At 45.1% G+C, this 16,812-nt stretch overlaps 2 protein-coding genes across 4 annotated transcripts in view; one reads left to right on the top strand and one right to left on the bottom strand.

Annotated features, from left to right (window-relative positions):
• The window catches only part of LOC143864140 (putative disease resistance RPP13-like protein 2), a 30,734-nt gene that overhangs the window by 11,276 nt on the left and 2,646 nt on the right, over positions 1-16,812 (bottom strand). The window lies entirely within an intron of this gene.
• Positions 3,004-4,548, top strand: LOC143864252 (uncharacterized). Its single transcript, XM_077375157.1, has 2 exons — positions 3,004-4,248; positions 4,373-4,548. Exons 1-2 carry the CDS (start codon positions 3,004-3,006, stop codon positions 4,379-4,381), a joined length of 1,254 nt encoding a protein of 417 aa, XP_077231272.1. The 3' UTR covers positions 4,382-4,548.

Raw genomic sequence — 16,812 nt, 5'->3', positions numbered from 1 at the left:
GGTTACTATGCTAGCATTTCACCGTTCAAATAAGATGATAAAACTTGCATAATCTATAGCGAGTTATTGCCTCATCTGCACGTTTTATCCTAAATTACTAAGATTAACCAATCAAAAATATTTTAAAAGACTTACCTTAAAGCGGATTTCCTTTTCCTCTTATTCTCTCCCTCTCTTCCTCTTTCCCTCTTTCCCCTACTATTTTCTCTCCTCTGTTTCTCTCGTGAGTTTTTTCTTCTTCTGAGATCCGCTATTTATAGATTTTTTTTGTGAACAGTACTTTTGAATAGTAAATACTATTTAGATATTTAATTATTATATTCGTCAACGAAGTAACAGTGATTAATATTATTTAATTATTTTTCGTCGATAATTATATTATTAAATTATTATTTTCGTTGTTTGAACAGTAAATGTTAGGTGTAATAGTAGACGGTGTGCGTGACTGTAATAGTTGTGCTGACTAGTGATGGGTCCCGCTGTTGGTGTGACCCGCTTGTGTAGGACCCGCTGATGTGGGACCCGCTTATATGGGACCCGCTTGTGTGGGACCCGCTTGTGTGGGACCCGCTTGTGAATAGTTATCTTGAATAGTTTATCTCAATAGTGAACTTGTATAGTATTTCTGCATAGTAATCTTACATAGTATTTCTGCATAGTAAATCTTGCATAGTGACTATTGTGCATAGTAATTATGAATAGTGACTATTGGAAAATTTTAATATATATATATATCTATTCCGTTTTTGTTGACATCTGGGGCGGTTGCTTAGTGGTAGGAAGTCGTTCAATCCTAGCTTTGAGTTGGGTTCGAATCGCGTATGCCCCATTATGCCAGATTGTAGACACCCCATTTTGACCGTGCCCTAAAACCTTCCAATCTTATGCAAAACCCCATCAAACCAACAGAGGAAAATACATTGCCATCAAGAAATTCAAGTAGTCCAAGGATGGGGATGATGTCTCTCTCACCACGATTAGGGAGATCATGTTGATGTGGAATTTTTGTTTTTTTATAAAAAAAAAAATGTGGTCAAATTTGCGAATTTACACATCAATTATGCCGCTAAGTTATGGTTCTAACAGCTGCTCCATGGGGCCGAGCATTATAAAAGTCCTGGTTGCATGTGGGTTGTTGGATGCATTTTATATTGGGTTATTAACTTTAGCCAATATTTCAAAGGGTGGAAGTCAAAGCCATACCTAATCACTTTCGACTTAGACCTCCCCTTTAGAATAAAATAGTCGAAATATATCATGAGGGGTCTGTCCTGTGAAGGAAAAAGAGTGAACATATCATTTATAGGTAGAGTGGTTTTGCTTGGGCTGCCCCGATAGACAACTAAGGTGGGTATAAATCAAGTGGGGGTGTACATTTACTAAGGCAAGGGGGTGTCAAAATCAACACACCCCTCATCTATATACTAAAAGTCTGTTCGTAGAGGAGAGGGAGGAGGATTTTTTTTTGAGAAAACAGGAGGGAAGCGTGAGTGAAAAAGAGAGAGAGAGACCCACCTCCTCCGGCCGGCCAACCGTCACCTCCCCCATCTCTTCTTCTCCACCGGAACTCCACCCTTGCCACCGTCAACCACCACCGAAACCCCACCAAAAATCCATCTCTGCAACCGGTCTCTCGAACCACCCAAAAACCCAAAAACCCAAATAGCCACCTCTACCTTCTCTCACCACCTTCTCCGGCATCCTCCCAGCCAACCACCGGAGCTCCACCGGCATCCCATCTCCTCCACCCCACCTCCAGCGGGTCCTACATCAGCGGGTCCCACATCAGCGGGCCCCACATCAGCGGGCCGACTCTGTCAACACCTTCTTGGATCTCTTGTTCCTCCTATAGCTAGCGTAAGTTCAGTTTTTATTTTATAATTATTCATTCTTGCACTACACGGGTCCCACAGCGGGTCCCACATCAGCGGGTCCCACAACAACGGGTCCCACAGCAGTGGGTCCCACATCAGCAGGTCCCACATAAGCGGGTCCCACAGCAGTGGGTCCCACATCAGCAGGTCCCACATCAGCGGGTCCCCCAACAGCGGGACCCACATCAGCGGGTCCCACAACGGGTCCCACAACAGTGGGTCCCACAGCGGGTCCCACAACAGCAGGTCCCAGCGGGTCCCACATCAGCGGGTCCCACAGCGGGTCCCACAGTCGAGTCTAGTTGATCGAGTCTAGGATAGCGGTCCTAGAGGTTTAGGCATTGTGGTTTAGCATAGGACACCGAACTACGTTGGCTCTGATTCTTCCCGAGGCCGGGATACGTAGTGCAGCTAGGATGAATGGCCATCCTGGTCCGAGTCAAGTATTGCATTAGAGTCTAGGGTTTGTCGTGTCGGGTCGTGTGTCGAGTCGTGTTGTGTTGTGTGTTTTGCTGTGTTTTCTTATTTTTATGTACAGATCCTATACCTTTAGCTGTAACATGCATGTGCTTGTCCACCAGAACTTAGACACCAATTAGGCATGGCACTCATAACCTAGCTATTCTTAGGCGACATATCTTTCATTTTTTTTTGTGTGTGCTTCTTATTCATCTCCGAGACATGCATGATTAGCTAGACGTTATCTCGGAGATATTCGTTCTCATTTCGCATGATTTTCGCCCAAAACTCTTCAAAATTAATAATAAATGGCATAAGAGACCAGGTGCTAGCACTTGGGCGAATTGGGGGCGCCTAATCCCTTCCCCATTCGTCATCAGGCACGAACCCTATTTTATATCTCTGGTTATCCGTTGCAACAGAGCACAGCATGGGATCCAGGGCCCACTTCCTTGGATGGCGACTCTTCTTTGTTTAAGGTACGCCTCGAATCTGGGCTAGTCCCCGAATCGAGAGGTATCTCACTTTACATCGCCGCTCATGCTGTGAGGGGCACTCTTTCGAGAGTTCCTTGGTGGGGCTCTCCTTCACGTGGACGATCTAGAGAGACTCGCGCGGGGCCACGTCCCCTCGCCCGTCTCGGATGAAGATTTCTATCTGGGGTCTGTTGATGTCATCACCTAAGCATCGGCAGGTTATACTTCGTGAATTGAATACAGCGCAGGTGTCTGTGAATATAACCCCTGATGAGCTGGTTGGGCTCGTATCTATGGCCAGATCAGCTATGACCGTGTCCTTCTCGGATGAAGATTTGACCCCGGAGGGTAAGAATCACACAAAATCTCTCAGAATTACCGTCGTGTGCAATAAGAAGAAAGTGCCAGAGGTTTTGGTCGACAACGGGTCAGCTCTGAATGTGTGTCCTTTGAGCACCGCTACTGCCTTGGGGTTTGGGCCGAATGACTATATTCCGTCGGAGCAGGGGATACTAGCTTATGATGGGACTAGGAGAGACGTCATCGGCACCTTGGTCACCGAAATTGAGATCGGAGGTGAAGTGTTTGACGTAGAATTCCAAGTTCTAGATATCAAGACCTCTTTCTTTCTCCTTCTCGGCCGACCTTGGCTTCACAAAGTCGGAGTAGTTCCTTCCACTGTCCATCAGAAGCTCAAGTTCATCAAGAATAACAGAATTATCACTGTTAGAGGGGATCCAGAACCAGAGGTTGGGCAGATTTCCCAAGAGCAGATCGGTTCAAGCACCATAGATGTCAGTCTGACTGGATTTTCACTTGAAGTTTCAACCATTACTATGGAAGAAGCCATGAATGAGGAAATTTTGTTTATGTCCAGTACAAATGCGCAGGTAGCCCGAATAATGCGCAAGTATGGGTATATTCCTGGAACTGGTCTGGGGAGAAGCCTGCAAGGTTTAACTGAGTGGCCGGAGCTGAAGGTTGCAAACAATTTGTTCGGGTTAGGATATGAACCCACCCAGAAAGAGATCAAGGAGAGAAAGCAGTACATGCTGAAGTGGGCAGAGCTGCGTCGTCGGGGCCTAGAGCTGCCTATGGGGCCGTTCAGTCTGTTGATGAATGGTAAGTACAGGAAAGAAGGAGCCGATCGCCCGTTCTATGGTTTTCCCGAGCCGTGGTTTGATGAGTCTGGAAAAGAGTTACCAGGTTTTGAAATCTTCTCCACTGATGAATTGCCAGATGAATACTTCCATGGACAGATTGTAGCCGTCGAAAAGCAGGAATCTGATTGGGCTAAGAACTTAGAGTCGCAGCTTCTGGACTCCCTCTTCGAGGTTGAGGCACCGGTCATTGCTATGATCGGAAAAGATGCACGCTTCCTGAATCCGAAGGGCCGAATTACCCCAGCTGAGGTACCCCTTGATAACTGGACTTCTCAGGTCATTCCTCAATTAGTTCTTCAGTGTGGTCATGTTCCTCCAAAAGAGTCTCAAGTTTCTGAGTATGTGTCTGTTTCCGAGTCAAATATAAAGTCTGCTATTTCTAACAATTCTTTGGATGCAGGTACCTTAGAAAGCTTAGACATTCCTGGTGTGGGTGGCGAGTCCTCCGGTATAGATGTTGTCTATGAAGATGAGTCTGTTATGGAATATACTACAAAGTCCATACATGGTCCAGTTGAGTCAAGTGTCAGCATTTCAGTTGACGATGCAAACTTTCTTTTTGAGCATACTGTAAAGCCTGCTGTGGACCAGTTGATCAATGATGTAAACTTTGATTCTATGAATGAAATAAAGGACTCGTTTCAGTATCTTCCTGTCTCTGTTTCTGCTTCTCAAATTGATAAAACTAATAACAATGATCAAGACTCCCCCTCTTACGAGGATGTCGACGAAACTCCCCCTGAGATCAAACACATGATTACTCAGGAGGAGCAGCGTCGGGCTAAACCACTTGAAGAAGAAATTGAAATCGTCAACATAGGTGATGAAACCTTAATTCGGGAAATACGGATTGGCAAAACGTTATCCCCGGAGGAGCGTGAAGAATTAATCACTTTGCTTAAAGAATACGAAGAAGTTTTTGCTTGGTCCTATGATGACATGCCAGGATTAAGCGAAGACATAGTCCAGCATCGTCTTCCCTTAATCCCAGGCGCCAAGCCGAAAAAGCAAAAACTTCAAAAATTAAAACCAGAATGGGAATTGAAAGTCCATGATGAAGTCAAGAAGCTGTTAGATGCGGGCTTCATTCAAGTGGTTGAATATCCGGAATGGCTGGCTAACATAGTACCGGTGCCCAAGAAGGACGGAAAAGTCAGAATGTGCGTGGATTTCAGAGATTTAAACAAGGCGAGTCCCAAGGATGACTTTCCTTTGCCGAGCATCGATCGCCTGGTGGATAATACAGCTGGTCACGCTTTGTTATCCTTTATGGATGGGTTTTCCGGATATAATCAGATCAAGATGGCCCCTGAGGACATGATAAAAACTGCGTTCACCACTCCATGGGGAACATATTGCTACAAAGTAATGCCGTTTGGGTTGAAGAATGCAGGGGCAACCTATCAGAGGGCGGCTACCACCTTATTGCATGACATGATTCACAAAGAGGTCGAGGTTTATGTCGATGACATGATTGTTAAATCCAAGACTCGACCAGAGCACGCCATAGTCCTGGGGAAGTTTTTTGAAAGGATCCGGAAGTACAAGCTTCGCTTGAACCCGAGCAAGTGTGTATTCGGGGTCACTTCAGGGAAGTTGTTGGGATTCATGGTCAGCGAAAGAGGGATCGAGGTAGATCCTCAAAAGATCAAAGCAATCCAAGAGATGGAGCCGCCGAGGACCGAGAGGCAGATCCGGGGTTTCCTGGGAAAGGTTCAGTACCTCAGAAGGTTCATAAATCAGTTGACAATGACGTGTGAACCCATCTTCAAGCTGCTGAAGAAAAATTCTCCGAAGAAGTGGAATGATGAGTGTCAGGAAGCATTTGAGAAAGTCAAGCAGTGTCTAACTTTGCCTCCTATCCTGTCACCAGTTATCCCGGACCAGCCACTGTTGCTGTACCTGTCTGTCACTGACACAGCTATGGGTTGCATGTTAGCCCAGCAAGACCCTGAGTCGAAGAAAGAAAAGCCTATCTACTACATCAGCAAGAAAATGCTGGAGTATGAAATCAAATATTCTATCTTGGAAAAGACTTGTCTGGCACTGGTTTGGGCAACTCAGAGGCTTAGGCATTACCTGTTATCGAACAAGGTTCTCTTACTCTCACGGATGGATCCGTTGAAGTACTTGTTCGAGAAGCCCGCTCTCACCGGGCGAACATCCAGATGGTTGCTGCTATTGTCTGAATTCGATATTGCCTATGTGACCCAGAAATCAGTTAAAGGGCGTGTGATAGCTGAGCAGTTGGCTGATGCGCCTATAGATGAGAATGCCGTTCTAACGGCAGATTTTCCTGATGAAGAGATCATGGCTGTAGAAGAGGAGGTCCAAAGCACCAGATGGTTGATGTATTTTGATGGTGCTGTGAACAACCGAGGTCAAGGAGTTGGAGCAGTGTTGATATCTCCGAAGAAAGAGTACATCCCTGTGTCCATCAAATTGCAGTTCAAGTGTACCAACAATGAGGCCGAGTATGAGGCTTGCATTGCTGGTCTCGAAGCAGCCTTGGCTCTGCATATTCAAGGGATAGATGTTTTTGGGGACTCGATCTTGATCATTTGTCAGATCAATGGTCAATGGAAAACAAAGGAGGATAGATTGATCCCGTATCACACGCACCTGGATTCCCTGGTCAGGAGGTTCAAGAATGTTACATTCACTCATCTGTCGAGGACAAGAAATCATTTCGCGGACGCTTTGGCTACGCTAGCCTCAATGTTAGATATCTCTGCATCAATGGAAGTTCAGCCTCTAGCAGTGCGGTTACAATGGGCTCCAGCGCATGTGAACGCTATAGAGATAGCAGCCCGATGTCCAGATGGAAAGCCCTGGTACATTGATATAAAGAATCTCATTTTAGGCCAAGGGCACCCCCCTGAAGCGTCAGGAAAAGAGCGGAGATCTCTCCAGAAGTTGGCGGCTAACTTCATTATCTGTGGCAATGAGCTCTTCAGGAGGTCGTTTGATGGAATCCAACTTCTTTGTGTAGATGAAGATCGAGCAGCTAATCTCATAGAGCAGACGCATGAAGGAGTCTGTGGGCCTCACATGAACGGGAAGATGCTGTCTTCTCAGATCCCAATTTAGGAATGATCATGATGCTGTCTAATCATTCCGCTGTGTTCATCTGTCAAGATGCTGTCTTCTCAGATCCCAATCTAGGAATGATCATGATGCTGTCTAATCATTTCGTTTTGTCAATCTGTCAAGATGCTGTCTTTTCAGATCCCGATTCAGGTTTGATCATGATGCTGTCTAATCATTCCGCTGTGTTCATCTGTCAAGATGCTGTCTTTTCAGATCCCGATTCAGGTTTGATCATGATGATGTCTAATCATTCCGCTGTATTCATCTGTCAAGATGCTGTCTTCTCAGATCTCGATTCAGGTTTGATCATGATGCTGTCTAATCATTCCGCTGTGTTCATCTGTCAAGATGCTGTCTTCTCAGATCCCGATTCAGGTTTGATCATGATGCTATCTAATCATTCCGCTCTGTTCATCTGTCAAGATGCTGTCTTCTCAGATCCCAATTTAGGTTTGATAATGATAACTGTCTAATCATTCCGCTGTGTTCATCTGTCAAGATGCTGTCTTCTCAGATCCCAATTTAGGTTTGATCATGATGCTGTCTAATCATTCCGCTGTGTTCATCTGTCAAGATGCTGTCTTCTCAGATCCCAATCTAGGAATGATCATGATGCTGTCTAATCATTTCGTTTTGTCAATCTGTCAAGATGCTGTCTTTTCAGATCCCGATTCAGGTTTGATCATGATGCTGTCTAATCATTCCGCTTTGTTCATCTGTCAAGATGCTGTCTTTTCAGATCCCGATTCAGGTTTGATCATGATGCTGTCTAATCATTCCGCTGTATTCATCTGTCAAGATGCTGTCTTCTCAGATCCCGATTCAGGTTTGATCATGATGCTGTCTAATCATTCCGCTGTGTTCATCTGTCAAGATGCTGTCTTCTCAGATCCCGATTCAGGTTTGATCATGATGCTATGTAATCATTCCGCTCTGTTCATCTGTCAAGATGCTGTCTTCTCATATCCCAATTTAGGTTTGATCATGATAACTGTCTAATCATTCCGCTGTGTTCATCTGTCAAGATGCTGTCTTCTCAGATCCCAATTTAGGTTTGATCATGATGCTGTCTAATCATTCCGCTGTGTTGATCTGTCAAGATGCTCTCTTCCCAGATCCCAATTTAGGTTTGATCATGATAACTGTCTAATCATTCCGCCCTGTTCATCTGTCAAGATGCTGTCTTCCCAGATCCCAATTTAGGTTTGATCATGATAACTGTCTAATCATTCCGCCATGTTGATCTGTCAAGATGCTATCTTCCCAGATCCCAATTTAGGTTTGATCATGATAACTGTCTAATCATTCCGCCATGTTGATCTGTCAAGATGCTGTCTTCCCAGATCCCAATTTAGGTTTGATCATGATAACTGTCTAATCATTCTGCCGTGTTGATCTGTCAAGATGCTATCTTCCCAGATCCCAATTTAGGTTTGATCATAATAACTGTCTAATCATTCCGCCCTGTTCATCTGTCAAGATGCTGTCTTCCCAGATCCCAATTTAGGTTTGATCATGATAACTGTCTAATCATTCCACTTCGTTCATCTGTCAAGATGCTGTCTTCTCAGATCCCAATCCAGGTTTGATCATGATAACTGTCTAATCATTCCGCTTCGTTTATCTGTCAAGATGCTGTCTTCTCAGATCCCGATCCAGGTTTGATCATGATGCTGTCTAATCAATTCGCTGTGTTCATTTGTCAAGATGCCGTCTTCTCGGATCCCGAATCAGGTTTGATCATGATGCTGTCCAATCATTCCGCTTTACAATCTCCAAATCCCTGAGTGGCTTAATTAGATGTTGTCTAATCATTCCATTCTGCAATTGGTGAGAGTCTGTCTCTGTCTCACTATCCCTTGAGAGGCCATCTCATCCATATATCCATAATTGAGTTACGAGTTCAAGAGAGGCTATCTCACCAGCGTTTGTAGAGTCAGCGTCCGGGGAAAGGCTATTTCACCATGTTATCTTTGTGAGTATCATTTTCAAAAAAAAAAAAAAAACAAAAAAAAAAAAAAAAAAAAAACCCTCTGATTTTGGGCCAGTCAAAATGTGTTGTCTGTTCAGCTTTGACATTCGCGCGACAAGCACGCTCTGCCAAAGAGGGGCATCTGTAGACACCCCATTTTGACCGTGCCCTAAAACCTTCCAATCTTATGCAAAACCCCATCAAACCAACAGAGGAAAATACATTGCCATCAAGAAATTCAAGTAGTCCAAGGATGGGGATGATGTCTCTCTCACCACGATTAGGGAGATCATGTTGATGTGGAATTTTTGTTTTTTTATAAAAAAAAAAATGTGGTCAAATTTGCGAATTTACACATCAATTATGCCGCTAAGTCATGGTTCTAACAGCTGCTCCATGGGGCCGAGCATTATAAAAGTCCTGGTTGCATGTGGGTTGTTGGATGCATTTTATATTGGGTTATTAACTTTAGCCAATATTTCAAAGGGTGGAAGTCAAAGCCATACCTAATCACTTTCGACTTAGACCTCCCCTTTAGAATAAAATAGTCGAAATATATCATGAGGGGTCTGTCCTGTGAAGGAAAAAGAGTGAACATATCATTTATAGGTAGAGTGGTTTTGCTTGGGCTGCCCCGATAGACAACTAAGGTGGGTATAAATCAAGTGGGGGTGTACATTTACTAAGGCAAGGGGGTGTCAAAATCAACACACCCCTCATCTATATACTAAAAGTCTGTTCGTAGAGGAGAGGGAGGAGGATTTTTTTTTGAGAAAACAGGAGGGAAGCGTGAGTGAAAAAGAGAGAGAGAGACCCACCTCCTCCGGCCGGCCAACCGTCACCTCCCCCATCTCTTCTTCTCCACCGGAACTCCACCCTTGCCACCGTCAACCACCACCGAAACCCCACCAAAAATCCATCTCTGCAACCGGTCTCTCGAACCACCCAAAAACCCAAAAACCCAAATAGCCACCTCTACCTTCTCTCACCACCTTCTCCGGCATCCTCCCAGCCAACCACCGGAGCTCCACCGGCATCCCATCTCCTCCACCCCACCTCCAGCGGGTCCTACATCAGCGGGTCCCACATCAGCGGGCCCCACATCAGCGGGCCGACTCTGTCAACACCTTCTTGGATCTCTTGTTCCTCCTATAGCTAGCGTAAGTTCAGTTTTTATTTTATAATTATTCATTCTTGCACTACACGGGTCCCACAGCGGGTCCCACATCAGTGGGTCCCACAGCGGGTCCCACATCAGTGGGTCCCGCAACGGGTCCCACATCAGCGGGTCCCACAGCAGGTCCCACAACAACGGGTCCCACAGCAGTGGGTCCCACATCAGCAGGTCCCACATCAGCGGGTCCCTCAACAGCGGGTCCCACAGCGGGACCCACATCAGCGGGTCCCACAACGGGTCCCACAACAGTGGGTCCCACAGCGGGTCCCACAACAGCAGGTCCCAGCGGGTCCCACATCAGCGGGTCCCACAGCGGGTCCCACAGTGGGTCCCACATCAGCGGGTCCCACATCAGCGGGTCCCACAACGGGTCCCACAACAGTGGGTCCCACAGCGGGTCCCACAACAGCAGGTCCCAGCGGGTCCCACATCAGCGGGTCCCACAGCGGGTCCCACAGCGGGTCCCACATCAGTGGGTCCCACAGCAGGTCCCACATCAGCGGGTCCCACAGCGGGTCCCACAGTGGGTCCCATAGGGGTCCCACATCAGAATGTCCCACATCAGCGGGACCCAACGCCAGCGTGCTCTACACAAGCATACCGACTCTGTATTGGCAGCCACCTCATTTTTTTTTTTTATATATATGTCAGCCCCCTCATCTTGATATCGTCAGCCCTCTTCACTTTAATAATGGCAACCCATTTCATTTTGGTTTGTACAGCCCTCTTCACTTTAATAATGGCAACCCATTTCATTTTGGTATGTGCAACCCTCTTGCAAATGGTGTTAACACCCCTATTTGCCCTCCATCTCTTTAAGAGACATGCCTTGTCTCATTAGCATATCTTTTTTAGAATTTCCAGTTTGAGAGTCAGTCCTTCAGTCAGTCCAGGAATTTTCCTATCATCATAGGGGTTAGGATTCTGTCCATCCTCTCATCAAGTCGTGATCTTTACCCGCTCCTGCAAGGTATAGGATGCTGTCCAACCCTTGCCGAGTTATTTTCCTGTTCGTTCCCCCGCAAAGCATAGGATGCTGTCCAACCTTTGCGGGATTCCAGAAGTCTCCCTACCCTTATGATGATAGGATTTTATTCCTTGGTGTCAAAAAAAAAACAACAAAAATATTTCAAAAATACTTGAAAACAACAAAAACATTCCAAAAACACTGGAAAACAAAAAAAACATTCCAAAAACACTTAAAAACAACAAAAACATTCCAAAAACACTTAAAAATTCAAAAACATCTGAAAAATCAAAAATCTCAAAAAATCTTGAGTCATGTGCAGAGTAGTTAGGAATTCAGTCCGAACTACGTTGGCTTGATCCCTTTCAACAGGGTACGTAGTGCAGCTTGGGGTCCACATCCCAGGTCCAGCCAAACCTTTAAAAATAAACATTTCAAATATTCCCAAAAATACAAAAAACTTCAAAACTTCCATAAGCTTTCAAACCTTTAAAAATAAACATTTCAAATATTCCCAAAAATACAAAAAACTTCAAAACTTCCATAAGCTTTCAAACCTTTAAAAATAAACATTTTCAAAAATCCAGAAAAATACAAAAATCTCCAAACCTTTAAAAAATAAACATTTCAAATATTTCCAAAAATACAAAAAACTTCAAAACCTTTTCAAAAAGATCTTCCCCTAGAGTTAGGAGTCTGTCCAAGATATTTAGGGTGTTTTAGAGTTAGGAGTCGGTCTTGATTTGTATTGATGTGGTGTGTCCTGTCGTGTGAGTGTCCCTAGAGTTAGGAGGCCTCGAGTCGATCGGTCAGACACTTAGTCGAACCGATGGCTAGACTAGGAAGCATATAGTCAGCCCATGGTTTTCTTTATGTTGCACAGCCTAGATACACATAGGATGTAGGGCCCACCTGCATTAGCTTAAGGCTAATCAACTTGCATTAGTTAGGACATATAGAGAGTCCTAAAAATTACAATCCACTTGAATTTAAGCAATCGCACAAAAAGCTTTAAAAACTAGTCGAGTCTAGTTGATCGAGTCTAGGATAGCGGTCCTAGAGGTTTAGGCATTGTGGTTTAGCATAGGACACCGAACTACGTTGGCTCTGATTCTTCCCGAGGCCGGGATACGTAGTGCAGCTAGGATGAATGGCCATCCTGGTCCGAGTCAAGTATTGCATTAGAGTCTAGGGTTTGTCGTGTCGGGTCGTGTGTCGAGTCGTGTTGTGTTGTGTGTTTTGCTGTGTTTTCTTATTTTTATGTACAGATCCTATACCTTTAGCTGTAACATGCATGTGCTTGTCCACCAGAACTTAGACACCAATTAGGCATGGCACTCATAACCTAGCTATTCTTATGCGACATATCTTTCATTTTTTTTTGTGTGTGCTTCTTATTCATCTCCGAGACATGCATGATTAGCTAGACGTTATCTCGGAGATATTCGTTCTCATTTCGCATGATTTTCGCCCAAAACTCTTCAAAATTAATAATAAATGGCATAAGAGACCAGGTGCTAGCACTTGGGCGAATTGGGGGCGCCTAATCCCTTCCCCATTCGTCATCAGGCACGAACCCTATTTTATATCTCTGGTTATCCGTTGCAACAGAGCACAGCATGGGATCCAGGGCCCACTTCCTTGGATGGCGACTCTTCTTTGTTTAAGGTACGCCTCGAATCTGGGCTAGTCCCCGAATCGAGAGGTATCTCACTTTACATCGCCGCTCATGCTGTGAGGGGCACTCTTTCGAGAGTTCCTTGGTGGGGCTCTCCTTCACGTGGACGATCTAGAGAGACTCGCGCGGGGCCACGTCCCCTCGCCCGTCTCGGATCGCGGGTCCACAGGCTGGCGACTCTGCTGGGGAAAACTGATTTTCTGGGAGAATTGACTCTTCTGAAGGGTGGACTCAACTGAGGAGTTTAGAGGTGAAAGCTTTTTGGGGTTGATGGTAGACGAGTGACTAAGACTCCTGTCATGGACACCATAAACACTAGGCTCAATGAGAATTAATCGCATGACAATGTAATGTGCAAGTTGAAGCAAAAGGTAGCACAAACACATCCTTCCCCTGGATAAAATTCGACAGCTTAACGGTTGTACATGAAGATGTGGTATGGCAAGTACATGGTTCGTCAACAAGCCTAAAAGGATGATGACCACACTTAAAGTATTTGGAGAAAATTCGGCAGCATAACAGCTATACTAGGAGATGTGGTGAGGTAAGCACATGGTTTGTCAACTAACCCAAAAGGATGATTACGCTCAAGGGTTCTGAAAAAAAATCGACAGCATGACGGCTATACTAGGAGGGTCTCAGCAACTAAACATGAAGAGTATGCCGTCATGATTAAGATAAAGCAGGGCTCTCAGCAAGAACACACACTCCGATAATGATAATGGCAAGATAGACTCACAATCGACATGTGGAACACGGTCTGATCAGGATCAATCAAAGGATCAGGCTCATGGGCGATAGATCATGGCCAAAAGAGCCAAGCATCTGATGATAATCCACAGAATGGATAGAGAAGAATAATTGATTAGATTATGAAGGAAAACTTAACTAGGAAGTAAACCCTAATCTAATAACAAATATGTACATATATATACATACTAACCAGGGGCACCAACCCTAGTCTAATCTAGCGGAGCCAAGGAGGTCTCGACTCGTGACAGACTGATGAGTGTACTAGAACTGCGCTGTAGCCACGCAAGGTGAGCCATCCTAGTCTATAAATGGGACAAGACTCCTAACTCTAGGCTTCACATGCACATTACATTGTCATGCGATTAATTCTCATTGAGCATAGTGTTTATGGTGTCCATGACAGGAGTCTTAGTCACTCGTCTACCATCAACCCCAAAAAGCTTTCACCTCTAAACTCCTCAGTTGAGTCCACCCTTCAGAAGAGTCAATTCTCCCAGAAAATCAGTTTTCCCCAGCAGAGTCGCCAGCCTGTGGACCCGCGATCCGAGACGGGCGAGGGGACGTGGCCCCGCGCGAGTCTCTCTAGATCGTCCACGTGAAGGAGAGCCCCACCAAGAAACTCTCGAAAGAGTGCCCCTCACAGCATGAGCGGCGATGTAAAGTGAGATACCTCTCGATTCGGGGACTAGCCCAGATTCGAGGCGTACCTTAAACAAAGAAGAGTCGCCATCCAAGGAAGTGGGCCCTGGATCCCATGCTGTGCTCTGTTGCAACGGATAACCAGAGATATAAAATAGGGTTCGTGCCTGATGACGAATGGGGAAGGGATTAGGCGCCCCCAATTCGCCCAAGTGCTAGCACCTGGTCTCTTATGCCATTTATTATTAATTTTGAAGAGTTTTGGGCGAAAATCATGCGAAATGAGAACGAATATCTCCGAGATAACGTCTAGCTAATCATGCATGTCTCGGAGATGAATAAGAAGCACACACAAAAAAAAATGAAAGATATGTCGCCTAAGAATAGCTAGGTTATGAGTGCCATGCCTAATTGGTGTCTAAGTTCTGGTGGACAAGCACATGCATGTTACAGCTAAAGGTATAGGATCTGTACATAAAAATAAGAAAACACAGCAAAACACACAACACAACACGACTCGACACACGACCCGACACGACAAACCCTAGACTCTAATGCAATACTTGACTCGGACCAGGATGGCCATTCATCCTAGCTGCACTACGTATCCCGGCCTCGGGAAGAATCAGAGCCAACGTAGTTCGGTGTCCTATGCTAAACCACAATGCCTAAACCTCTAGGACCGCTATCCTAGACTCGATCAACTAGACTCGACTAGTTTTTAAAGCTTTTTGTGCGATTGCTTAAATTCAAGTGGATTGTATTTTTTAGGACTCTCTATATGTCCTAACTAATGCAAGTTGATTAGCCTTAAGCTAATGCAGGTGGGCCCTACATCCTATGTGTATCTAGGCTGTGCAACATAAAGAAAACCATGGGCTGACTATATGCTTCCTAGTCTAGCCATCGGTTCGACTAAGTGTCTGACCGATCGACTCGAGGCCTCCTAACTCTAGGGACACTCACACGACAGGACACACCACATCAATACAAATCAAGACCGACTCCTAACTCTAAAACACCCTAAATATCTTGGACAGACTCCTAACTCTAGGGGAAGATCTTTTTGAAAAGGTTTTGAAGTTTTTTGTATTTTTGGAAATATTTGAAATGTTTATTTTTTAAAGGTTTGGAGATTTTTGTATTTTTCTGGATTTTTGAAAATGTTTATTTTTAAAGGTTTGAAAGCTTATGGAAGTTTTGAAGTTTTTTGTATTTTTGGGAATATTTGAAATGTTTATTTTTAAAGGTTTGAAAGCTTATGGAAGTTTTGAAGTTTTTTGTATTTTTGGGAATATTTGAAATGTTTATTTTTAAAGGTTTGGCTGGACCTGGGATGTGGACCCCAAGCTGCACTACGTACCCTGTTGAAAGGGATCAAGCCAACGTAGTTCGGACTGAATTCCTAACTACTCTGCACATGACTCAAGATTTTTTGAGATTTTTGATTTTTCAGATGTTTTTGAATTTTTAAGTGTTTTTGGAATGTTTTTGTTGTTTTTAAGTGTTTTTGGAATGTTTTTGTTGTTTTCCAGTGTTTTTGGAATGTTTTTGTTGTTTTCAAGTATTTTTGAAATATTTTTGTTGTTTTTTTTTTTGACACCAGAGAATAAAATCCTATCATCATAAGGGTAGGGAGACTTCTGGAATCCCGCAAAGGTTGGACAGCATCCTATGCTTTGCGGGGGAACGAACAGGAAAATAACTCGGCAAGGGTTGGACAGCATCCTATACCTTGCAGGAGCGGGTAAAGATCACGACTTGATGAGAGGATGGACAGAATCCTAACCCCTATGATGATAGGAAAATTCCTGGACTGACTGAAGGACTGACTCTCAAACTGGAAATTCTAAAAAAGATATGCTAATGAGACAAGGCATGTCTCTTAAAGAGATGGAGGGCAAATAGGGGTGTTAACACCATTTGCAAGAGGGTTGCACATACCAAAATGAAATGGGTTGCCATTATTAAAGTGAAGAGGGCTGTACAAACCAAAATGAAATGGGTTGCCATTATTAAAGTAAAGAGGGCTGACGATATCAAGATGAGGGGGCTGACATATATATAAAAAAAAAAAAATGAGGTGGCTGCCAATACAGAGTCGGTATGCTTGTGTAGAGCACGCTGGCGTTGGGTCCCGCTGATGTGGGACATTCTGATGTGGGACCCGCTGTGGGACCCGCTGTGGGACCCGCTGATGTGGGACCCGCTGTGGGACCCGCTGATGTGGGACCCGCTGTGGGACCCGCTGTGGGACCCGCTGATGTGGGACCCGCTGGGACCTGCTGTTGTGGGACCCGCTGTGGGACCCACTGTTGTGGGACCTGTTGTGGGACCCGCTGTTGTGGGACCTGTTGTGGGACCCGCTGATGTGGGACCCGCTGTGGGACCCACTGTTGTGGGACCCGCTGATGTGGGTCCCGCTGTGGGACCCGCTGTTGAGGGACCCGCTGATGTGGGACCTGCTGATGTGGGACCCACTGCTGTGGGACCCGTTGTTGTGGGACCCGTTGTTGTGGGACCCGCTGATGTGGGACCCGCTGCGGGACCCACTGATGTGGGAC

Source organism: Tasmannia lanceolata, unplaced genomic scaffold (assembly GCF_043159265.1).
Source record: "Tasmannia lanceolata isolate RefF3 unplaced genomic scaffold, GAP_Taslan_0.1 ptg000048l, whole genome shotgun sequence".
Taxonomy (NCBI): domain Eukaryota; kingdom Viridiplantae; phylum Streptophyta; class Magnoliopsida; order Canellales; family Winteraceae; genus Tasmannia; species Tasmannia lanceolata.
Note: the sequence above shows the minus strand (reverse complement) of the source record. Positions and strands in the feature narration are given on the sequence as shown.